At 46.7% G+C, this 25,204-nt stretch overlaps 1 protein-coding gene and 1 long non-coding RNA gene across 3 annotated transcripts in view; both read right to left on the reverse strand.

Annotated features, from left to right (window-relative positions):
- The window catches only part of map3k5 (mitogen-activated protein kinase kinase kinase 5), a 244,049-nt gene that overhangs the window by 94,026 nt on the left and 124,819 nt on the right, over window positions 1-25,204 (reverse strand). For both annotated transcript variants that reach the window (XR_005460938.1, XM_038799442.1), the window contains exons 17-18: window positions 21,531-21,667; window positions 17,615-17,720 (exon numbers count right to left, since the gene is read on the reverse strand). Coding sequence is in view for 1 of the 2 variants with exons in the window: in XM_038799442.1 (XP_038655370.1) it covers window positions 17,615-17,720; window positions 21,531-21,667 (243 nt within the window). In the remaining variant the exon portion in view is untranslated. The remainder of the gene's footprint in view (window positions 1-17,614; window positions 17,721-21,530; window positions 21,668-25,204) is intronic.
- LOC119967216 lies at window positions 3,494-4,893 on the reverse strand. Its single transcript, XR_005460939.1, has 2 exons — window positions 4,493-4,893; window positions 3,494-4,250 (listed from the first exon to the last, which is right to left on the reverse strand). It is a non-coding gene; the product is annotated as an uncharacterized LOC119967216 (long non-coding RNA).

Consider the following 25,204-nt stretch of genomic DNA (forward strand, 5'->3'; position numbering starts at 1 on the left):
CCCAATTGCCCACAAATACATGTACCAAGTGCCTCCAAGTTCCAAATTATGACCAGCTTCTCACACTAAACAACATCACACAGCCAAAAACATTTCAGGAACACCACATGCGCAACCCCCACTGGTGCATCATTTTGTCACATGTAGTAGGATCTTTACTTTGCATTTCCTATCCACTAAGCAGCACTTCCAACTCCACTACACAGTCCACTACTTTGGCCGCTCCCCCCAATCACTCACTCAGCCACGACTAAGAGTCTTTCACATCTCACACTGAGCAGTATTTCAGTTACTGAACATGGCTCTACTACACAAAGCAAACCAGTGCAGACTTCCTTTACACAACTGTTCTAACCTCTCCCTTTTTTTCTCTTTACTTCACCCTACCCATCCACAATCTTTTTGGTCTAGAAAACGTCCTGTTACTTCAACAGTTTGCTTTTTACCCTCCAACCATTTCTAGACTTGCATGAACAAACTCAGCAGTTAGCACTGCTGCCCCATGGCACTCGGGATCTGGTTTCGATTCTGACCTTGGGTGACTGTGCAGAGTCTGCCCGTTTTCTCCATGTCTGTGTGGGTTTCCTCCGGGTGCTCCCGTTTCCTCCCACAGTCCAAAGATGCAGGTTAGATGGATTGGCCATGATAAATTGCCCCTTAGCGTTTAAAGGTTAAGTAAGGTTGCAGGGATGGAGTGGGCCGGGGTGGTGTGCTCTTTCAGAGGGTTAGTGCAGACGTGACAGGCCAAATGGCCTACTTCTGCACTGTAGGTATTCTATTATGGGCCAGGGTTCAGAGAACATCAAAGTATATCATGGAGTTCACCTGACCCACAACTTTGAATAGATTTTGGTTATGGGGAGCACAAAAGTCCATTTTACAGATGTGACGCAGCAGAGATCTAAAGTTTTTTAAACAAAAACAATGTTTATTCTATGAATCCAGTTAACATTTTATAAACACACAGTAAACATCTTATCAACTACTAACACTGATACCCCCCCCCCCCCCCCAATACAGTGCTCTATAGATACCCCTTAATAACTTTCCTAACAACATCCATAAGTCAAAGACCCTTTTTAACCCAGACAGGAGGTTTGAATTCCTTACAGAAACAGGTATTACTTTGAAATCATCAAGTGATCTGGAGACATTCTTTAGCACGCAGAGAGAAAGACCAAAATACACCTTTTTGGTTTGGATGCAGCTCTCCAACTGAAAATGAAACTAAAACTCAGAGCCAAAAACAGCTTCCAGATGAAAACGAAAGTAAAAAGCAGAGCCAGAGCCCAGCTCCACCCACACATTGACATCGCTGCAGCCACTTGAGAAGACAAACATTTCGTAAAGTGGCATTCCCATGACAATTCTATGATTCTAATTCCTCGACATGTGTAGCTTAATGTGGTATATTCTTAATTGCTTTTAGAAAATCCCTACATCCATTCCCCACATTTAAAAAAAAATCATCCACAAGGCACAAGTCAGGACTCTCCACTGACTCGGATTAGTGCAGCTCCAACACCATCCAGGTAAAAAAAAACTCGCTTGATTGGCACCCCACCCACAACCATATACATTAATTCCCTCCACCATCACCGCAGATTGGCAACAGTATATACAATCTAAGTTTGACCACAGCAAATCAGCAAGCCTCCAAATTAGCACATTGCAGGTCTGTGACCTCTACTACGAAGAAGGACAAGGGAAGGATCTGTGACCTTGACTACCAAGAAGCGTGGAAACACCACCACCCCCATGCCACCTGACTATATCATCGTTCCTTCACCGTCGCTGGGTCCAAATCCTGGAACTCCCTTCCTAACTGTGCTTTGGGTTTACTTACACCTAATGGACTGCAGGATGGAGGCCCACCACCACGTTTTCAAGCAAAATTAGGAATGGGCAATACATTCTGGCTTTACCAGCAGCACTCACATCCCAAAAACTAATATAGAAAAAGACTAATTGGCTTTTAATTTATTGGCTTGTTCCCATCTCCTTTTTGAAGGAAAACCCCAGAATTACCATCTACTACTTTACAATTTTAATTTCACTAATTGTTTGGAAAATTATAGAGAGAATGGATCTTTACTAGTTCTTTCTTAACTTGGATCCTCAGATGCAAAATCATGCCTGTATCGACCTTAAGTTTCAGCAAATTCTTCAATACATTTTTTAAACAATAACCTCTGGGAGTTCTTTAAACCCTATGCCCACATTCCCTGAACACAGTTGGTTTTCACTCACTCTCCACTCCGAGCCTCTCATAGCAGCCTTCACCCCACTTTAACTATCCTCTCACTAATAACTTGTCTATAGTTCCACTCATTACAAAATCTTGGCATGACAATGCAAATAAAAATGACTTTTTTTGAACTGAGAAATGGTCTAATGAGGATGGCCTCTTTTCTCATAATCTTTAAGTAATCACACGTTGTGCAAGCATTGCCAAGTACAATGTTTCTATTTAGCAGTTTACTCTTTTCCGAGATAACAATAATTTTAATTACATTAGTGTTTAAGGGTGATGCATTTTCAGAAGTAGGATTGCAAAAAAAAAAAACAGTGGACCATACTTAGTAAACAAACATGAGGCCAAATTTCTCTTGTAATAAACAGATTTATGTTTTTTAAAAAATCATTCAAGGGACGTGGGCTTCACCAGCTAGGCTGCATTTGTTGCCCATCCCTAATTGCCCTTGAGAAGGTGATGGTGAGCAGCCTTTCTGAACTGCTGCAGTCCACATGGTGTGGGTACAGTGCTAAGCAGTTTGCCAGACCACTTCAGAGAGCATTTCACAGTGAACCACATTGCTGTAGTTCTGGAATCATATCGAGGCCAGACCAGGTACAGGTGGCAGATCTTCTTCCCTGAAGGGCATCAATGAACCGGATAGGTTTTTACAACAATTGACAATCGTTAGACTTTTAATTCCAGGTATTAAAATCGTAGTGGGATTAAAACCCATCTTCCAAGAGCATTACCGTGGGCCTCTAGATTACTGGCCCAGTGACAATACCACTACGGCACCTCCTTCTCTGTCATTTTGTGCTCTGGTAAAATATTGACAAGTGTTCCCAGACTACAGTACATAACACTCCAGTGACGGACCATTTTGTTCGACCTTCTGAAATAATGAGCGCTCACAGTACATCCCACAGTTTCAGGACAAAGGTTTACGAACCCTGACATTATTGCAGGCAGAAATGAGGCTGCACTTTTCATTGTTGGAAATAATACCTCATTAACGTACAGGGAGCAAATGGGAGGGGAGGGGAATCCTGAAGGCAAATATAAGGAACTAAGTGTTCCTGTTGCAAATGTCCTTCCAAATCAAGAAATTCTGGTGGCAGTCCAATCATGGCCAGGGTTGAAGGTTTCCTCTATGATTTGCATCCGACAAACTCGTAAAGTAGTTTATGAAGGAAAGGTGTAGGATTCTGTTCCAAATGGTGCACAGAAGAAATCCTCCGGTACAAAATGTTTTTCTTTTTGTGCAAAACCTAAAGTAAAAAATTTACATTCACGCATTTTAAGAACCAAATTCCTGAAGTAGCGTTTGTGTCATTGTGTGAATCGCTGTTGGGAAGCAGTTTGTCTGTTGAGGCAGTGTACAAATTGATCCCAAATTTGGTGATTTTAGGGTTCTTGTCCATCACCACTATGAATGGAAAGGGGTAACTGACAATATTTAACAAAAAGCCCCATAACATTTAAAATAATATTTTCACAAAATATTATTCCACTCCACAATCTATAAACTCATCATTTATTCCCATGTGCTCCATTCTGTATTCATCACATTTACAATGGAATTATTGGCAGGAATATAGGACAAAGAAAACAAGAACCCAGAAACACAGAATCCATTTACTGGAATTTTCCAAAAAATCAGTCCATTAGAAGTATCCCATCAAAAACCCTTTTTGATGTGGAACAAATGCTTTCTGACCAAGGGCAATAATCCAGCAACTGGCTGTAAATCATCAATTGTTGAAAGCTCACTGACCTGAAACTAACTCAGTTTCTTTCTCTGCAGATTCTGTCTGAACTGCTGAGCATTTCCAGCATTTTCTGCTTTTATATCAAATTAGGTGTTCAGTTTTGCAGCTGCGTGTCCTTCCATGTTCAATTTATACATTATTACTCTGGAGAATGCAGCAATGATCAGTCGACTATTAAGGAAAGGATGAAGGAAAACTTTATGAAGGAGCTGCACAAATGTATTTAAAATATTTATACCCACCTTTTTTTTTTATAAATTTAGATTACCCAATTATTTTTTCCAATTAAGGGGCAATTTAGTGTGGCCAATCCACCTACTCTGCACATTTTTGGGTTGTGGGGGCGAAACCCACGCAGACACGGGGAGAATGTGCAAACTCCACACGGACAGTGACCCAGAGTTGGGATCGAACCTGGGACCTCAGCGCCATGAGGCGGTTGTGCTAACCACTAGGCCACCGTGCTGCCCTTATTTATACCCACCTTAACTGTTCCTTTTCTGTATCACAGATCCCTGTACTGTGCACAATTCGAAAATCAAAGGGGGCACATACAGACAACTAGCTTTCTAGCCACTGCCAGGCTGCTCTTCAACTAGTCAAGAGCTAGTGGGTAAAAATTATCTGGGATGACTTTCTCTAATTTCCTGTTACCCCTTGTCTGAAAGGATCTTGGTTTCCCTGGGCAGCACAGGTGGCAAAGCAATGACTAGTAACTGAACTTGTACAAGGATCGCTTATCAACACATATCCTGCCACATTTTAGGCATAACAAACTGAAGTACATATTACTCAGATCACAGAAACCCAACAGAATTGTAACCAACAAGCTGCGCATATTAATGAAGCGATTCACGGTGATTCCCAGGCACAATGGACACAACAGTTAAACATTCTCCAGCGCCAGTAGAGCCCAAGACAAAGGGCACCAATAAGGTGTAAGGAATCGGCCGGTAATCGAGGGACAGCCCCGTTATTGGGGAAATTCAAATTCAGGTTTATAGAGGGTCCGCCCTGAAGGATGCAAAGCCCCTGGGACCTATAAAAGACAGGTCACAGAACTGATTCGCTCTCTTAGCCAGCCTCTCCTTGACCAGCCAGCCCTCCCAGCAGAACACCATTGCAGCAGAAGACCTTGAGAAGGAGGGGCCTGGTCAGCAGCCGCCATCAAGTGTGTCATACAACACACGCTACGAGAGTAGACACTCCTGACTCCTTTAGTCCACACCGACTGGAAGCCTGCGGATCCAGGACAAAGCAAGAGGCCGTTGTTCCCTGATCCGGCAGTTCCCTTATTCCAGATAAGTATTGGCCTGTTAGTGGTAGGATTAGCCTAGTCTTGTAGTTTTATATGCATGATTAGTAGATAACTGTATTATAATAAATGTGTCTTGTTTGAACTTACTAACTGGTGTATAGGGTTATTGGTCTGAACTTGAACTTGAAACTTGTGGCGGTATCTTAACGATACCTGGCGACTAAGGAACGAAACAGAGCCAATTTGAGTGTAAAGCACACTCATCCAGAACGAGCAACAATATTCAGGGAATCTGCTTCAGCCACGTTTTGAGGAGGAGAATTTCAAAGTCTAACAACTTTCTGAGAGGAAAAAGATTTTCCTAATCTCTGTCCTAATGGGCAACCCCTTATTTTGAAGCAAAGAAGCCCAGTTTTAGATTTTCCCGCAGGAGGAAACATCGTTTCCACATCTGCCCTATCAAGTTCTCTCAGGATGTTTCAATTAAGTTGCCATTGTAAAGATGAGCCATGCACAAGAAACTGCATCAGAGAAACATTCACAGAATCTTGCAGCATGGAAGGAGGCCTTAGAAACAGAGACATCGAAAATAGGAGCAGAAAGAGGCTAATTGGCCCTTCAAGTCTGCTCTGCCTTCATTATGATCATAGCTGATCATCCAACTCAAGAACCTCACCTTGCTTCCCCCCTCCCCTATCCTTAGATCCCCATCGCCCAAGTGCTATATCTAATTGCTTCTGGAAAACATACAATCTTTTGGCCTCAACTACTTACTGAGGTAACGAATACCACAGGCTGACAACTCTGGGCGAAGAAATTTCTCATCTGTCCTAGATGGTCGACCCCATAACCTCAGGCTGTGACCCCTGGTTCTGGATATCCCAACCATCAGGAACATCCTCCCTGCATCTACCTCGTCTCGTCCGGTTATAATTTTCTAGGTTTCTATGATATCCTCCCTCATTCTTCTGAACTCCAGTGAATACAATCCTTTCTTTAAAAAAATTTAGAGTGCCCAATTAATTTTTCCAATTAAGGGGCAATTTAGCGCAGTCAATCTACCTATTCTGCACATTTTTAGGTTGTGGGGGTGAAACCCACGCAAACACGGGAGAATGTGAACAACTCCGGACGGAACGTGACCCAGAGCCGGGATCAAACCTGGTACCTCGGTGTCGTGAGGCAGTAACGCTAACCACTGCGCTACCGCGCTGCCCCAACGAATACAATCCGAGCCGGCGCAATCTCTCCTCATATGTCAGCATACGCCATTTGGCCCATCTTGCCTGTACTGGCTCTTTGAAAATAGTGAGGGGCTAATGTCATCCCAAAAGAGAACAGTCAGACTTGGATCCATGTTATTTAAATGAGCCTTGTGCAAGAAAAGCACAATAATGTGGGTGAGGATATTGGGGGCACATAATATCAGATGCACGTGAGCAGCTATCTGTCCAACTCTTGATCCTAAACAAAAATATACTGAATCACCTCCATAGGACAAGGCCCCTAACAGAAGATCAATGCCTCATCACTACATTTACACCTTCCTCTAAGTAGCACACAGAAAGAGCAACAGTAGACCATACACACCAGAAATGCTCACAAGCAGTAAGATAAGAAATGTTACTACTGTGTGCTTTTTATTTTAGCTGAAAAAAAAAATTCAATTTGATCTACAGAATGTCTTTGAAAAAGGGCAGAATAAATTGGCACCAGTTAGTAGATCAAGTCTTCAGAGTGCCCCCTACACTAAATAAAATGGACAGGCTCTGTGTACGCAGGGTCTTCGTTAGGCATTTAATTGAAGGAGTAGCCTCTGAACCATGTGTCATGGCTGGAAGTGTCTTGCATCCAGATCTTCCACCCATTCCCATCATCTTTCTTTGACACTGGTTGGCCACAGGGACTTCTCACACAATTGGTGCACATTACTTTGCAATGTGCAGCATCCAATAATGATTCTGGGCTATACAGCAAGAGCATCCATGATTATGCTAGAAAATGAATCAGGCCAAAAATCCTTCAGACTAATCTGCGATACACTAGGATCAGCTATTTTAAATATTCCAGAAAGCACCTGCAGCTGAGTGGGTTCTACTTGTGTGCTTGCTGATGGATACGCTCAAAAGAAAGTCATCACAAGCACTCCCTCCCAGGATACTGGGCACTGGACTTGCCTGCTGAACTTCTTATAATCAGACAGCATTCAAACATTTAATAGAGTTCATCCTTTATGAGGTGTAAACCTAATATCACTATCTGATTTGGCATACGTACTGGTTATTATTGTCAAAGAACCGGCAGGGGCAGCAAGGCACGTCAGTGCAGTGGTTAGCACAGCTGTCAGACGGCACCAAAGACACGGGTTCGATCTCAGGCCCCTGTCCGTGTGGAGTTTGCACATTCTCCCCATGTCTGCGTGGGTCCCACCCCCACAACCCATGTGCAGAGCAGGTGGATTGGCCACATTAAATTGCCCCTTAATTAGAAAAAAATAATTGGACACACTAAATTAAAAACAGGAAAGAAAAAAGCACTGGTAGCAGAGAAGTGCAACGCAGTATTGACTTCCAGACCCTTAGGAAGAGCTGTTGCTGTGGCAGGAGAGCGTTTGGATAGAGTGGATAGCCAGAGACTTTTTCCCAGGGCGGAAATGGCTTCACGGGGGACATAATTTTAAGGTGATTAGAGGAAGGTATAGGTGAGATGTCAGAGGTAGGTTCTTTAAACAGAGAGTGGCGGGTGCATGGTAGAGCCAGAGCCATTAGGGACATTTAAGTAACTCTTGGACAGGCACATGGACAGCAGTAAATTGAAGGGATGTAGGTTCGGTTGATCTTGGATTCGGATAAATGGGCAGCACAACATTGTGGGCTGAAGGGCCTGTACTGTGCTGTACTGTTCTATGTTAAACTGGAGTTCAGGAGGAGGGAAATAAGGCGGTAATATTGTTAAGTGCATGTGGAACCCTAAATCATCCCCAAATGCACCCAAAGCAAGCTGGTTTGTGGATTTGGTGAAAGGGCACTATCACCCAAAGCCCTCTGATTTCTTAACGATTTAACTTCAATTCCCCAGGGAGACCATTGCAATCTGCATAGCAAGGCTTAAGAAAATTGCAGAGTACTGACTTTGGGACAAAACTAAATGACTTTGGGACAACACTATGATGGATCACTTAGTTTGTGGAGCCAATGACGAGGTCATACAGAGAAAGTTGCTGGCAGAAATTGAGAATAATTAAAAAAAAGGAAATAGCATTAGCAATGGAGAGCACCGGAAAGGGTGCCCAGGAACCTCAGAGCACGCAGAATGGCGCTTCCCACCAGTTAGGGTGGGAAGCTGCAGTTAACAGTGGCGCCAAAAGCAAAGACACCAGTTTAAACCAAGAAACAAATGTAGAAGCTGCAGAGTTTGAAGATTCAGAAAAATCAGTACAGAGTAGTACAGGTGTGGGGGAAATCGCCCCCCAGAGATTTGCAGATTCAAGGAAGTGGAATGCAATGCTTCATGTGCCACCGATAGGGCCATTTGAGGCACAGATGCAAGAGTAAGCAGAGCCTGCCTAGTAACAATAGAGTGAACAGTTCAACGTTAGTACATAGAAGATTTTTCTGCTGCGAGTGATCGGAATTTCTTCAGATGAATAATGTGAAGATGGGCAAGTTAGCCCCCATTACAGTGGTGTTACTAGTCAATGGCAGACCATTAAGAATGGAAGTAGACATGGGAATGTCTGCTACTTGTAGAGAAACAGACCTACAGATGTCTTCAAGAAGGGGTTCACAGCCTCGTGAGTTTGCCGAACACATTAACTAGGTTGGCTACCTACACAGGGGGAGGCCATTAAGATAGTGGGGAAGACCAAAACACGTGAGCTATGGGCAACAATCTGCCCAACTTCATTAATCGTGGTGTCTGGCCAAGGACCAAACCTAATGAGCCATGACTTGCTCAAAGAAATTAAGCTCAACTAGTTGGAAATTTTCAGAATTTAGGTAGGGGGCCTGCATGAAGTAATCCAGAAGCATCAGGATGTTTTTTAACATGAACGTTGACCTGTGCCCTAAGCTTTGCTAGAGAAAGTAGAGTACGAGTTAATATCATCCAGCCAGTCCAGTCTGCAGAATGTGCAGCTCCCATGGTGCCTGTGGTAAAACCAGATAAAATAGTCAACATCCGCAGAGATTATAAATTAACAGTAAAAAAGTTGTCGCCATAGTCCCAGATGACCATAGGCTGCTTTCCCCTTTGAGGGGCTGATCACTGGTGGTGATTTAACCTGAGGATCACCTCACCTCAGGCGAGGGTCAAGGTTGAGAAAGCGGGGCCTTCATTAATAACCTCAGCCAGTACAGGGGTTGAACCCACGCTGTTGACCTTGTTCTGCATCACAAACCCCAGCTGTCCAGCCAACCAATTTAAACTGGTCCCCAAATTAACAGTAAACCAAGCAGCAAAGCTGGACAGATATCCTATCCCAAAGATAGAGGACTGATATGAAAGACTGGCTGGATGACAGTCATAAATGAATGGTATATGAGCCATGCATATCAATGTTGGAGTTAGATGATGCTTCCATTCATGACGTGACTATTAACATCTATAAAGGATTATATCAGTATACACGCTAGCTTTTCGGCTTTTCATCAGCTTGCACCATATTTCAAAGAAGGGAAAACACACACCTTGAAGATCCACTACCGATCATCTGGGGGCAGCACAGCCCAACTTCAAAGAGAGCTATACAAAGGCAATTTGCATACGATAGCCCAGGTTTGCCATCAGGAGACTGAGGGTCTGGTAAGATAAGCAGCTCCTCAAGCATTCAACTCAATGGCTCGGACATTTAGCAGTCTTTGAGACCCAGCCAAATTCCAGACGATGGATACACTTTTTTTGGTGAAGATCTGATGGAGTAGGGATCATGTGACTTAGCACTTGTGGAACAAGTAATATTGCCTTGCTGAACTGTACAGCTCAATCTGCCGGTTTAACATCTTACTAGCAGGCCACACAAAAGGACCTTTGGCCAGGCTGGTCCCATTTACCCTACTTTTGAGTGATGTTCTGTGCAATTGTCCACAAAACTGACATATAGCATCTTGTGAAGTCAACAATGGCTTTCAGCCTGCTGACCTCAGTGAAGAAATGCTTCACTGGACTCCGATTCTGGAATTCAAGAGAATCAATATTTAGTTTTTCTCTGGTCTCCGTACTGTAGGACCTTCATTTCTCTATCCCTCTCCTTACTACCCGAGTGTGGAGGTGATGTTATGAATCCTCCATCCAGAGTGCTTGCAAATAAACTAAGCCTTCGATTTCATCCTATCTCGAGTTTGCTGTGGCTTATTAATAGAAAATTGAGGACTTCCGGTTGCGGCTATGCGGAGCTAAGCCGCACGTTCGGCAGCTCCCGCCAGGAACGGATTTTTGGGCTCTTCTAAGGGCCCCCCAGCGGCACTTGCTCGACGGCTCCCGACGTGGGAAGGTGTCTGCAGCGGATCCCCAGTGGTCTATGGTCTTGACCAGGAGCGGGGCCAGCAGAATAGAGGTGGCAGCGCCTAAAAAAAAGCAGGGGAAGAGAATCAAGATGGCGGCCGGCGGAGGCCTCGAGGAATGGAGGCAGTGGGCGCAGGTGCAGCAGGAGACTCTCCAGCGCTGTTTTCAGGAGCTAAAAATGGAGCCGCTAGACTCGCTGAAGGTGAATACGGACAAGCTGCTGGCGACGCAGACAGCCCAGGGGGTGGAGATCCGGGAGCTCCGACAACAAGCCTCCGAAAGAGAGGATGAGGCCGCGGCCCTCGCGGTAAAGGTGGAGATGCACGAGGCGCTCCACAAGAACTGGCAGGAGCGGTTCGAGGAGATGGAGAACCGGTCGAGGCGGAAGAATTTGCGGATCCTGGGCCTCACGGAGGGGCTGGAAGGGTCAGACCTGGGGGCCAATGTGGTTGTTTTGTTGAACTCGCTGATGGGAGCTGGGTTCTTCCAGGGGCCCACAGAATACTGGCCTGGAGGCCCAAGCCGAATGAGCCGCCACGGGCGGTGCTGGTGCAGTTCCACCGGTTCGTTGACCGAGAGTGTGTGCTTAGGTGGGCCAAGAAGGAGCGGAGCAGCAAGTGGGAGAACATGGTAGTGTGGATCTACCAGGATGGAGTGCGGAGGTGGCCAAGCGGAGGGCTGGGTACAACCGGACGACGGCGGTGCTCCACAGAAAGAGTGTGAAGTTTGGCATGTTACAGCCGGCGCGTTTGTGGGTCACCTACAAGGACCGGCACTTTTATTTTGAGTCCCCGGAGGAGGCGTGGGCCTTTGTACGTGCCGAGAAATTGGACTCTGACTGAGGGTCAGGAGTTTGTAAATAACTGTGTTAACTTTGGTGGGAAGGGTCTTTGTTTTATGCTGTTTCATGCTGCTTTAAGCTGGTTGTGTGTTGTTTCTGGGGCGGGTGGGGTGCTGGCTTCTTTTTGCGGGGTCGGGCAGAGGGAAAGCGCGGGCTTTTCTTCTGTTTCCCGCGCTGAGGGTGGATGGGGGCGGGGTCGGAGCTGAGAAGCGCGGGCTTTTTCTCCGCGCAAGAGCGGGAGGGGGAGGAGGAGGGTCTGGGGGAGGAGGAGTAGCACCACGTTGGGAGGGATCGGAGGTGTGGCGGGAGCTGCCGGGGTCAGCAGAAGTTAGCTGGCTCATGGGAGTACTATGGAGGGAGTAACGTGGCTGGGAGGGGTCCTAGCCTTGGGGGGGGGGGGGGGGGTACTGGGTTGCTGCTGAAATGGCCAGGAAGGAGCTGGAGTATGCAGGGGGGGGGGGGGGGGGGGCAGGGGGGGAGTTTGCCGCCATGGGGAACGGGCCGAACGAGGGGCGCTGTCCTGGGGCGGGCAGGGGACGGGTTATGGCTAGTCGGCAGGGGAGGGGGGCAGGGAGCCCTCTGATCCGGCTGATAACTTGGAATGTGAGGGGGCTGCATGGGCCAGTCAAACGGGCCCGGGTTATTACGCACCTGAAGGGGCTGAAGGCGGACGTGGCTATGATCCAGGTGTCCCCTGTCCCCCTTGCTCTTTGTGCTGGCAATTGAGCCCCTGGCCATGGCATTGAGGGAGTCGAGGAATTGGAGGGGTCTGGTGCGGGGTGGGGAGGAGCACCAAGTGTCATTATACGCAGATGACTTGTTGCTATATGTGGCGGACCCAGTGGGGGGAATGCCGGAGGTGATGGAGATCCTTAGGGAATTTGGGGGCTTTTCTGGGTACAAGCTCAACCTGGGTAAGAGTGAACTGTTCGTCGTGCACCCGGGGGATCAAGAGGAAGGGATTGGTAGGCTCCCACTGAAAAGGGCAGGTAGGCGCTTTCGGTACCTGGGAGTCCAGGTGGCTAGGAGCTGGGGGGCCCTTCACAAACTTAACCTCAATAGGCTGGTGGAGCAAATGGAGGAGGAGTTTAAAAGATGGGACATGTTGCCGCTGGTGGGCAGGGTGCAGTCCGTCAAGATGACAGTGCTCCCGAGGTTTTTGTTCCTGTTCCAGTGCCTCCCCATCCTTATCCCGAAGCCCTTTTTTAGGAGGGTCAACAGCAGTATTACGGGATTTGTATGGGCGCATGGGACTCCGAGGGTGAGAAGGGTGTGTTTGGAGCGGGGCAGGGATAGGGGGGGCTGGCATTGCCCAATCTCTGTGGGTACTATTGGGCTGCCAACGCAGCGATGGCGCTTAAGTGGGTAATGGACGGGGCAGGGGCAGCATGGAAGAGGATGGAGATGGCGTCCTGCGTGGACACGAGCCTGGAGGCGCTGGTGACGGCGCCGTTGCTGCTCCCTCCAACTAGGTATACCACGAGCCCGGTGGTGGTGGCTACCCTCAAAATTTGGGGGCAATGGAGATGGCATAGGGGGGAGGTGCGGGTCTCAATGGAGTCCGCGATACAGGGGAACCACCGGTTTGTTCCAGGGAGCATCGATGGCGGGTTTCTTTGCTGGCACAGGGTATGTATTAGGAGATTGAGGGACCTGTTTGTGGATGGGAGGTTTGTTAGCCTGGGTGAGTTAGAGGGGAAGTTTGGGCACCCCCGGGGGAACATGTTTAGGTACATGCAGGTTAGGGCTTTTGCCAGGCGGCAGGTGGAGGGGTTCCCTCTGCTGCCCCCATGTGGGGTACGGGACAGGGTGCTCTCAGGGGTGTGGGTTGGAGGGGGGAGGATTTGGTGGATGAGGCCTCGGTGGGGGAGCTGAAGGGTAAATGGGAAGAGGAGCTGGGTGAGGAGATTGAGGAGGGGACATGGGCGGATGCCCTGGAGAGAGTGAATTCCTCCTCTTCCTGTGCAAGGCTTAGCCTCATACAGTTCAAGGTGCTGCACAGGGCCCACATGACCGGGACGAGGATGAGTAGGTTTTTCGGGGGCGAAGACAGGTGTGCTAGGTACTCGGGGAGCCCAGCGAACCGCGCCCATATGTTTTGGGCATGCCCAGCGCTGGGGGAGTTTTGGAAGGGGGTAGCAAGGACGGTGTCGAGGGTGGTAGGATCCAGGGTCAAGCCAGGCTGGGGACTCGCAATTTCTGGGGTTGCAGTGGAGCCGGGAGTGCAGGAGGCGAAAGAGGCCAGTGTTCTGGCCTTTGCGTCCCTAGTAGCCCAGCGGAGGATTTTGCTTCAATGGAAGGATGCGAGGCCCCCAAGCGTGGAGGCCTGGATCAATGATATGGCGGGGTTCATCAAATTGGAGAGGGTGAAATTTGCCCCGAGGGGATCAGTACAGGGGTTCTTTAGGCGATGGCAGCCTTTCCTGGAATTCCTGGCAGAAAAATAGGCCGGGGGGGGGGGGGGGGGGGGGTTTGGTTTTGGCTGTTATTTTGTTTTTTCTTTTTGTTCTTGTTAATACGGTTTTCTTCTTGCTATTTTATGTTTTTGACATGTTTTTGAAAATCTTAATAAAAATTATTTTTTTTAAAAAATTAATAGAAAATTGAATTGCACAAAAACTGAGGGGCTGGGGAAATGAGCCACCACCCATTAAGTGGGAAACAAATCAAAACATCTTACTGTTTACATTAAGAGGAGAAATTAGATCTGGTTATGTTAATCCCCCTCCTGTTTGTAATATATGAAATGAACATCAGGGAGTAGTGAGTAGGTCAATAAATGCAGGTTTAAGGATATCAGCAGATACAGACAGAATGTCCGAAATGTTGCTGCTGTCCTCTCAAAAACTGTTCGTGCACCTTGAAATCTAGAAGCATTTTTGGAAAACGCAAATTGCCCCCCGCAAGTAGCATGTATGTTCTGCCAGAGTTATTAGAGTTTAAGCAACTGACATTCTCCAGTACATCTGTATATTGAATGAATAATCCAACAATATAATTTAGTAAAAATTATATTTGAGGGGCGACACAGTGGCTAGCACTGCTTCTCATGGCGCTGAGGACCTGGGTTCAATCCCGGCCTCAGGTCACGGTCTGTGTGGAGTTTGCACATTCTCCCCATGTCTGCTTGGGGTCTCACCCCCACAGCCCAAACGTTGTACAGGGCTGGTCGCGCTAAATTGCCCCTTAATTGGATTTTTAAAAAAAAAACACAAATAAATTATATTTGCAGGATAAATGTAGGTCACATTATTAAACATGTTTCTCGGGCTACTGAGGTTAGCCTTGGGTTCGGCTAGGTTCATATCAAGATGATTTATTTCACTCCCAAGCCAAATAGGTGGGATTTTCTAACGATCCATTCACATTGAGCTACTGAAGATGCAAACCGAACTCACCTGCAGGACAGTAGTATATAATCAAAATAATATGCTGTATAACATTAGGAGGGTTTTGAACGTTGTTATGGCACCGGCGGAAGGGAAAGAAACAGAGGTGGTTGTGGCATTGGATGCCAAGAAAGCACTGACCGGGTAGAATGGGGGGTACCTGATGGCAGTTCTGGAGCAGTTTGGGATTGGACCAAGATTTGTGAACTGGGTAAAGCTATTATACAAGAAGCCGAAGGCGAGTGTCCGCACAAACAATATCAGCTCGAGATACTTTTCTCTCCACCGTGGGACTAGGCAGGGATGTCCTATGTCCCCCTGCTGTTTGCACTTGCGATTGAGCCATTGGCCATCGCATTAAGAAGTTCGGGAGCATGGAAAGGAATAGTGCGGGGTGGGGGGAGATAGAGCATAGGGTGTCCTTATATGCCGACGACTTGCTGCTGTATGTGTCGGAACTGAGTGCGTCGTTAGGAGGAATATTGGAGCTACTGCAAGTATTTGGGTCTTTCTCAGGGTACAAGCTGAACCTGGACAAGAGTGAGTATTTTGTGGTACCCGGCTGGGGGTGGGGGCAGGGACTGACTTTAGGTATCTGGGGGTGCAGGTTGCCCGGGACTGATAGAGAAATACAGCACAGCACAGAACAGGCCCTTCGGCCCACGATGTTGCGCCGAACTTTTGTCCTAGGTTAATCATAGAATTTTGGACAATTTGTCATGGCCAATCCACCCAACCTGCACATCTTTGGACTGTGGGAGGAAACCGGAGTACCCGGAGGAAACCCACGCAGTCATGGGGAGGATGTGCAGGTACAACATCACTAGTTTGGTGGGGAGAGTGAAAGCTGATCTGGCAAGGTGGGATGGTCTCCCTCTGTCACTGGCAGGTCGGGTACAAGCGGTTAAAATGCATGTGTTGCCGCGACTTCTGTTTATTTTTCAATGCCTACCGATTTTCCTGCCAAAGGCTTTTTTCAGGGAGATTTAGGGAAGGATTACCTCGTTCATATGGGGAGGAAAGGTGGCCAGGGTGAGAAAGGTGCTGCTACAGAGGGGAAGGCAGGCAGGGGGTTTGGGTCTCCCGAACCTGATGTACTACTACTGGGCGGCGAATGTGGAGAAGGTGCGGAGCTGGGTCAGAGGGGTTGATTCCCAGTGGGTCAGAATAGAGGAGAGTTTGTGCAGGGGGTCGGGACTGAAAGCACTAGCAACAGCGCCGCTCCCGATAGGAGTCCGGTAATAATAGCTTCATTGAAAATCTGGAAGCAGTTTCGCCAACACTTCGGGTTGGGGGAAGGGTCAAGGGAAATGCCGATTCGGGGCAACCACAGATTTGAGCCAGGGAAGTGGGATGGAAGTTTTCGGAAATGGGAAGAGAAGGGGATTCAGACGCTAAAAGATTTGTTTCTTAGGGGTCGGTTTGCAGGATTGAAGGAGCTGGAAGCGAAGTATGGGCTGGATCAGGGAGAAATGTTTAGATACATGCAGGTTCGAGATTTTGCTAGGAAAGAGATACAAAGCTTTCCGGAGGAACTGGCCTCCACACTGCTGGAGGAGGTGCTGACGACAAGGGGGCTGGAGAAGGGGGTAGTGTTTGCGGTGTACGGAGCTATTTTGGACGAGGATAAGGCACCACTGGAAGGGATCAAAGCAAAGTGGGAGGAAGAGTTGGGAGAGGTTATAGAGGAGGGGGTCTGGTGTGAGGTGCTCCGGAGAGTAAATGCCTCCACCTCATGTGCAAGGTTGGAGCTTATACAGCTGAAGGTGGTATATAGAGCACACCTCATGAGGGTGAGGATGAGCTGATTCTTTGAAGGAGTAGAAGATGTATGTGAGCGTTGCAGGGGGCCCGCTAATCACGTTCATATGTTTTGGTCTGGGATGGAAAGCAGCCTCTCCACCCTGAGCCCTGGCATGGCGGAGGGGACTTGTTGGAATACTTGACCCTTGAGAAGGTTACGTTTGAACTGAGGGGAAGCTCAGAGGGGTTCTACAAGTCATGGGCATTATATATTATGCACTTTCAAGAACTGGATAACATCGAACATTAGTTGGGGGGGGGGGTGGGTGGGAGGGGGGCTGTGTATATTAAGGATGACTATGGGTAATCCCCGATTCTTTTTGTCATTTGTTTCTGTAAACATGCGGGCTGATGTTTGGGGGTTGGTGGGAGGATGGGATCGTTGTTATTGATATGGGGATTGACATATCTGTTGCTGATTATTGTTTATTGTTGGTGGGTGTAAATTCGGGAGAAAATGTGAAAAAGGAGAATTTAAATATATTTTTAAAAAATATGCTGTATGTAGATTGTAATGGGACAAATTTTAAAAATAATTCTAAACCTTAACATTTCACACTGTGCGTTTTGTGAATACAGGCAGGATGTTGATGAGGCACACTTCACAGTGATAGCATCTCAATTCTGTGGTATAACCCTACTTTAAAAAATACAGCATGTCACCTTTAACAGCAGTTTCTAAATGAGTGTTTCACTCCCTCATTCTTCTCCCAACTCGTACTTGAAAAAAGACTGCTTTGACATTTTTGATAATTACACTCGTGCTACATGAAAATACCGTTTCAATGCTTCATAACTACGAATGCTTCATACCTGTGAATGTCTCCGCACATGGATTGATCCCTGCAAGTCTTTTTGAGGTACCAAAATCTGATATTTTCAAGATTCCACTGTAGGTGTTTATCAGCACATTATCGCCCTGGGGAAATAATTTATATTTTTTGATACAAATGAAAAGAAAGCCCTTACAATTCGGAATTAACTTCTGTGAGCAGTACTGCCAACCTAGAGTTAAAATCATGTGATAGTAATCAAAAAATCCTCACGTGAATTTGTGATAAAGAAGCATTAGATTTGTTGAATTGCCCAATTTGTCTTCAAATTCTTTCCCCCTTTGGATTTGAAATTTTAGGGAGTCACAATTTCTTCAAATTCCGTATTAATTTACTCGAAAGATCTCAATGCTTGTGAAGAGTGAACTGGGTGGCAGGTATTCAGCAAGGTATAGATGAGGGAGAAAATAATGTCAGAGAAGGAAAACTACGCAGACAGAAAAGTGAGCACTTGCAGTGTTCCTGTGCCTGTACCACCAGTAAGTAAAACAGAGGAAAACACTCCAGGTTCCTAATATATGGAGCCGAGCGGCTCATCAAGGGGAGCCCTTCAATTGGAAGGGCTTCCATTCCCCGAATGTAGAATTGATGTGTGACTACAAGCTGCACTGCATGCACATCTGCACCAGATATCCGGGCAACACACATGATGTGCAGGTCCTCGAAGAGGAGGTGCCGATGGTATAAACATGGCCTGATGCGACGCCTCCATCACATCCCCTCTGCCTGTTGGATAGCCAGGTCTGTAGCCTCATCGACTGGCCCTGCTCTTTTGGGACGGGCTCCACTTGTGCAGGGTCCTCCCCGATCAGGCCCTATGCCTCCAGCCTCTGCAACGGCAGCTGAGGGCAGGTAGATAGCACGCATTCCTGGCTGTACTACGAAGTTCATTCCTGTCTCCCCAGTGCAGTCTACTCTGGGTGTTCTCACTGGGTGGGTCACCCAGTAGGATGAAACCTGCGCCAAGGAGAGTGTCACGCCAGGCTTAAAAGCTTGTGTGTAGGAAGGTCCTACAGATGGGGATGAGTGAGGAAATTGCGCATCTGCTGAAAGCTTAACTACAGTGTGATGTGGGTTCTGGATGTGACAATCTGCCTGGGGGGCAGGGTAGATGGGAGCAGGAGTGCTATTGACAGGCAAGGCTTGGAGACAACTGGTGGTCCTGTGGAGTGGGCTAGCTGGTGAGGCCTCTGCCCTGAGGAAGGGCTGTGTGCCAAGGAGGGTTCCAAAGATCACGGTGCATGTGTCCTTTGTTGGGGTGAGTTCTGCTGTCCCCCTGCAGTGAGGCTGCACTTCTGATGAGTGCACTGAAGAGTGGGCAGCACCTGATGTGTCACTGATTGAACTTGGCCACACTCATCCTGTTATGGGTCAGCTGGGGTCTGTGGGTTTCTAGAGGGATGGCCTGGGCGGCCTCCCAAATGACCACAGATTCTGTGAACATTTACAGGACACAGTGAGCAGTCAGCAGAGTGAGCAGCCAGGGGTCTGCAACTTATACATAATGGGTGCGTTTAAAACAAATACTGCAACAATGGCAGCCTGAGCCAGGCTGATCCTGAGGGGTCACCCCAAATCCACAGAGCTGTCACCAGGTTTCTCCCTGCTCCTCTCTCTGGCCCTGTCAGCCAACCCCCAGCAAGCGTAACAATTTTGAAGTTTTCCTCTCACCCTCAGAGCCATGGTGCCCAGTCCCCTTTTATAAACACCTGTAGGAAACCACACCTGCATGGCCTGTGTCTGAGGAGTACGGAGCATCGTGGAGTGGAGGCCTCCGGAGAACAGTGGGTCAAACGCACAATTCACATTTAAATGAACGCAAATGCTGGTTTTGCATGCCGCCACCAGCGTGGGGCAAATCTCATTATCGTCACCAAGGAGGAACCGGAGCATGCGTCCAAATCGACAGCGGGCACGGACTTCAATTTAGTCCGAACAGGCTCACACTTGCGGTGTCGCGAGGTGGAGAGTTTTGCCCATTACGTGCTTAAAGTTAGAGATGCCAAACTCACTCGCTGGAGAATTAAGATTTCAGAAAATGAGGAGAAAGCATCTTGTGGGGAATTAAAGATGACCCTGTGGGTTAACAACAACAGATAAAGGACCAAGAGAATACTGAATGGAATTGGAGCTCAAAAAGGTAGCTAGAGTTAATAAAGTTCCAGAGTTGAAGGAACTTGGCCACCTTCTGCCAATTTTCCAATGGAAGAGAGTCCACAGTACAAGTTGTCCTTCTACAGTTAGACAAGGACAAGAGATAAGGGAATATATGTCACACGGTCAGGTTCCCAGACAGGCACCACTTCTGTTGCCAATATTCCAAATAGTAAAACTTGGTGCTAAAAAATGCTCATCTAAGAATCAATAACAATCAGCTCACTACCAATTCAGGCTCAGAACAAACACATTTTAAAAAATATCTGACTGTCTCATTTTTATTCACAGCAACATACTATAAAAATATTAACTTTTAAAGTTGCAACTGTTTTTTGGGTGGGTCTCTACTCAGTGTGTCCTTAAAATGGTAAAGGTCTTAAAATATCCACGCCAAGTTATACTGAAACTGGAATATTTTGCATTATGCACAAAACAGATTTTGTTCCATTTTCCAGGAGTACCACCTGTTACTCTGTGGAGAGTGAACCAATTGAAAGGTTTGGATGTGGTGTTTCTGTTGCAAATTGAAGGAGTTTAATGGGCTATTCTGACAACAAAGCCAGTTGTACGATTTATTTTTAAAAACAAGTTAGCAGCCAGAACTGATATGCGAACTGGGTGAGCAGACTGTTCCCATTTCCTGGCAGCCTTGACCTCGTTTCCCAACTCAGAACAGGCTCAGAGCTTCACCTTGTCGCTCCAGGAGATGTGAGTGAATGGAAGCTGGCTGGCACCGTTGTTTTTGTGCTCGTGATAGTGAGGATATTTTTAAACTTTAGGTGATGGGGAAAGTAGGCAATATCAGATCTGCAGTCCATTGGAAGGGAAATTGGGTGAGGTGTATAACAGGCTGATATTGGCCGTTTCACTATTGGGAAAAATTAAAAGTTCCTTCCTGTTATCACCCCCACGGGGACGACTCGATCCATCTCCCGTGGAGTGTATGCTCCCCCCCTCTAAGGGGTGGATGGACAACAGCGGGCTTGTTAATTCCCCAAGATAAAAGCCAGCCCAGGAAGGAGCTGGCATCTCAGGATGGTCCCGGCTGGGACTTGGGAATGCTGCTTTGTTTCCTAGCTGCGAGTAGGAAATAAACTACTTTTAATTCATCTTTTCGGGGCTCCTCATTGACTCCAATATTTCCAGTGAGTGATCTTGTTGCTGGAAAATTATGCCCTCCGTGTTCTTTTTAAAAAAATAAACATTTTATTGAGGTATTCCTTTGTCATTGTAACAACAACAAAATCAACAATGTACATAACAAGGAAAATATTAACATAGTGCAAATACCGCCTCCCACCCACCCTCCGTGTTCTTGATACCACCACCAGAGGAAATAGTCTCTCTGTTTATACTCTATCAAATCCTTTCCACATTTCAACTCTTCCATATCTACTCTTGGCCAAAATCTTTCTTCAGAACTTTAGAAAAACACTCACTACCCAAGCTTCCACTCCCCTCTACAATAGTACTCGAGTTGGAATGCCAATTTTGGGAGCTCTTGCATGGTAGGCCCCTGCTTGGTGAGAAAACTTTTGTGACTCTCCAAACTGAGCTTGCATTCAAATGTTAACAATCTGGGCTGTACTCAATCACAGGTCCCAAAATGAATTAGATCGTGCTAACCCACTGTATCCATCTGCCCGTCTCCCAATTGAGAAAAAGAGACACACAGTCATTCAAAACTGAAAACAATTCATATATATTCAGGAAGAGAATGCTCTTTGATCATAGTATACCTTTATATCTCGATGAGCTATTTGATTGTCATGAAGGTATTTCAATCCTTCCAGTATCTGTTTGGTATAAAATCCAATGGTTTGTTCATTATCCTTCAAGGGACCCCATTTTGATCGTAAGAGGGCAGAAAGGCTGCCTGTTCATTCACACAAATAAACAAAAACAACAGATCAGTAAAAATGTCCGCTTTAGTCTCGACAAACATTATGAGGGTGAATTTCCGTGGGGGTTCTCCCAATTACATGGCATAACTTGAATGCAAGATCTGCGGAAACAATGAAACAAATGGTTTATTGACTGCTTACGCTGTTTCTCAAGGGTTTCTGCAGAATTTCAGCTGAAGTTACAATAGATGATTAAGGGAACGCTTGTGGAAATTAATGGTGCATATATTTTAAAAAATAAATAAATAAATTTAGAGCACCCACTTACTTTATTCCAATTAAGGGCAATTTAGCGTGGCCACTCCACCTAAACACCACACAGACAGTGACCCGGGGCTGGGATCGAATCCAGGTCCTCGGCGGCGGGAGGCAGCAGTGCTACCCACTGTGCCATCCTATGGTGCATACTTCAATTCTCCCAGATTATGCACCAAATATGATTAAGTCTGTCCCTCTGATTAAGGATTAGCAAAGCTAAATTCCCTAAATTTCAGCTAGTAATTCACACTAAAAGCATTTGCATGAATGCAGAAAAAGGGAAAGTAACACATTCCCGTATAGTGCCGCCCCAAATTCTCAAGACGTTCAAATTTTGAAACGTGATCACTTTTTTTTGTAGGAAAGGATAGCAGCAAGTTTGCAAATAGCAAAGTCCTATAATGAATGCCAAGCTAAATTATATTTTGGAAGCGTTTCTCGAGGGAAGAATGTTAGGCATGATGCCAAGAGATCTCCTTGCTCTTCAAATAACATGAATGGGCCTTTACATTGCCTTACAAGACAGGGCCCATTAGTTGTAGAACACTCAGTAAGGTATTTAAATGTCAACATATTCAAGTTCTGGACTAGGACCTGGAAATATCAAGTTTCTGACTTGATGACCAGATATAGGAACATAGGATTTAGGAGTAGAATGAGGTCATTCCGCCCTTCGAACCTGCTCCCCCATTCAATGTGATCGCAACTCCACTTTCCTGTTCGCCTTCCCATAACCCTGGTATCCTTCGCCTATCAAAAATCTAATGCAGCCTTGAATAAGTTAATTGATCGTGCCTCCAATGCTTTCTGAGGGAGAAAATTGCACAAAATTAAGACCCTGCAAGAGACAAAATGTCTCCTGATGCCATCTTAAAAGAGAGACCTCTTATTTTGAAGTGTCCCCCAGTTCTAGTCTCCTCCACATGACGAAGCACCCTCCCCGGTGTCCACCCTGTCGAGACCCCTCAAGAGCTTTGACACACAAACATTATACACAAACAAAGAGTCATCCAGGCTTGAAATATTAGCTCCCTCCTCTCTCCACAGATGCTGTCAGACCTGCTGCGATTGTCCAGAATTTTCTGTTTTTGCTTCTGATTCCAGCAGTAATTTGCTTTTACCGTCAGGATCGTATTTGTTTCAATAAAATCACCTCTCATTCTTCTAAACTCTAATGGATATAGGCCTTACTTGTTTAACTTTTCTAAAAAGATAAGCTCTTCAATCATGAGTGAACTTCCTCTCAACTGTCTCTGATGCAATCATACCCTTTTCCAAATAAGACTAAAACTAGACCCAATACCCCAGATGTGATCTCACTGGGTAAAGTAAAGTCGCCATAGTACCAGAGGATATAGGCTGCTTTCCCCTTTGAGGGAGAGAGCTAACTGGTGGTGATTAAACCCGAGTATCACCACACCTGAGGTGAGGGGCAAGGTTGTAAAGGCTTGGCCTTCATGAATAACCTTAATAAGGCCCTATACAGCTGCAGTAAAACTTCCTTACTTTGGGCATTAAGCTTATTAAACATGCAATTGGCCCCATCTTTGCGTGGGCCATGGCTTTTTACGCTTAACACATGGGATATTTGGGCAGGCGGTGTACAGGTTTTTGCTGCTGCAGATCCAGGGTGGGATAAAATGTCCGGATGAAATAAAATAATAAAAATGTTTGAGGGTTGAGGTGTTATGCTGCCAGATGCTTAATTCTGCATGCTGCAGAGAGCTTGCAGCATTTTTGGTCCAAATATCATTGGAAACTTATGCAGTTGTCAGCCTTCGATGAAAACACCTACAACACCATCACTTCTCTCATAGTGCCCACTCTCTTCCCACTGCGGCAGCACGGTAGCATTGTGGATAGCACAATCGCTTCACAGCTCCAGGGTCCCAGGTTCGATTCCGGCTTGGGTCACTGTCTGTGCGGAGTCTGCACGTTCTCCCCGTGTGTGCGTGGGTTTCCTCCGGGCGCTCCGGTTTCCTCCCACAGTCCAAAGATGTGCAGGTTAGGTGGATTGCCCTTAGTGTCCAGAATTGCCCTTAGTGTTGGGTGGGGTTACTGGGTTATGGGGATAGGGTGGACGTGTCAACCTTGGGTAGGGTGTTCTTTCCAGGAGCCGGTGCAGACTCGATGGGCCGAATGGCCTCCTTTTGCACTGTAAATTCTATGTAATCACTCTCCTCTGCTGTGCTCAGCCTTTCAGAGTGGGTCTCTCCCGCCGGCTGGCTGTTAATTGGCCAGTCAAGCAAGGGCCCAGTGCGGCCTGAAGTGCGCTTCACGTTTGCTTCTGAGCTCGCTGAGTAAACGCGCCCGACAGGTGAAAAATCCAGGCCAAGTTTTGTACAGTGAAGACAAACACCAAATAACTGCTCAAGACCTCGGCAATTTCCTTACTTTCAATCATCGATTCCCCAGTGTCACTATCTGGGGGACCAACGCTTGCTTTAGTTACTCTTTCAAGCTAGCTTTCTCACAAAATTCCTCCCTCTTTTTACGTATTGTTAGTCATTCTTTGATGCCTACTAACTGAGCTATCCGACATAAACATGTCAACCAGAATGCATTGTTGATTTCTAAATGGATAGAACCAAACATTTGAACTCCAATTGTCCATAAAAAAACCTTGATCTGTGATGAAACATGGTTCAAATATCTACACCAACCCGAAGTACACAAGTGATCAGTCAGAAAAGTTAACTACATAATTGTCTTAAATCAAGACAGAAGCCACATCCTCTCAAAAAATTTACAATAAAGGTTACTTTATTACAGACAGCTTTAAAGTGTTACATAGAAATTCATCTTTTATGTTTCACACATGTGAAGGTGACTTAAAATATTTATGAAATGAAATGCAAACATTCATATATTATTTCTGCTCATTCAAAACTTTCCAAAACCCAGGATGGACCTAGGGTGGGATTCTCCGACCCCCCCCCCCCCCCCCGGCCGGGTGGGAGAATCGCCAGGGATCAGCGTGAATCCCGCCCCCCCAAACACCGGCCCGGCGTGAGTCGCGCCGCCCGCCTCGGAGAATGGCGGGGTCCAGCGCGATTCAATGGGCCGAAGTCGTGCCCGCCTGTAGCCGGTCCTGCCGCCATAAATTAGAGATTAGAGTAGCCCGGGAGCGGGGGGGGGGGGGGGGGGGGGGGGGGGGGGGGGGGGGGGCTTCGGCACCGGGTTGCGTGTCGCCAGGCCCCTATCGCGCCAGCCGGCAGGGTGGCAACCACTCCGGGGCGGGCCTAGCCCCA

This window comes from Scyliorhinus canicula, chromosome 6, assembly GCF_902713615.1.
Source record: "Scyliorhinus canicula chromosome 6, sScyCan1.1, whole genome shotgun sequence".
NCBI classification, from domain to species: Eukaryota; Metazoa; Chordata; class Chondrichthyes; order Carcharhiniformes; family Scyliorhinidae; genus Scyliorhinus; species Scyliorhinus canicula.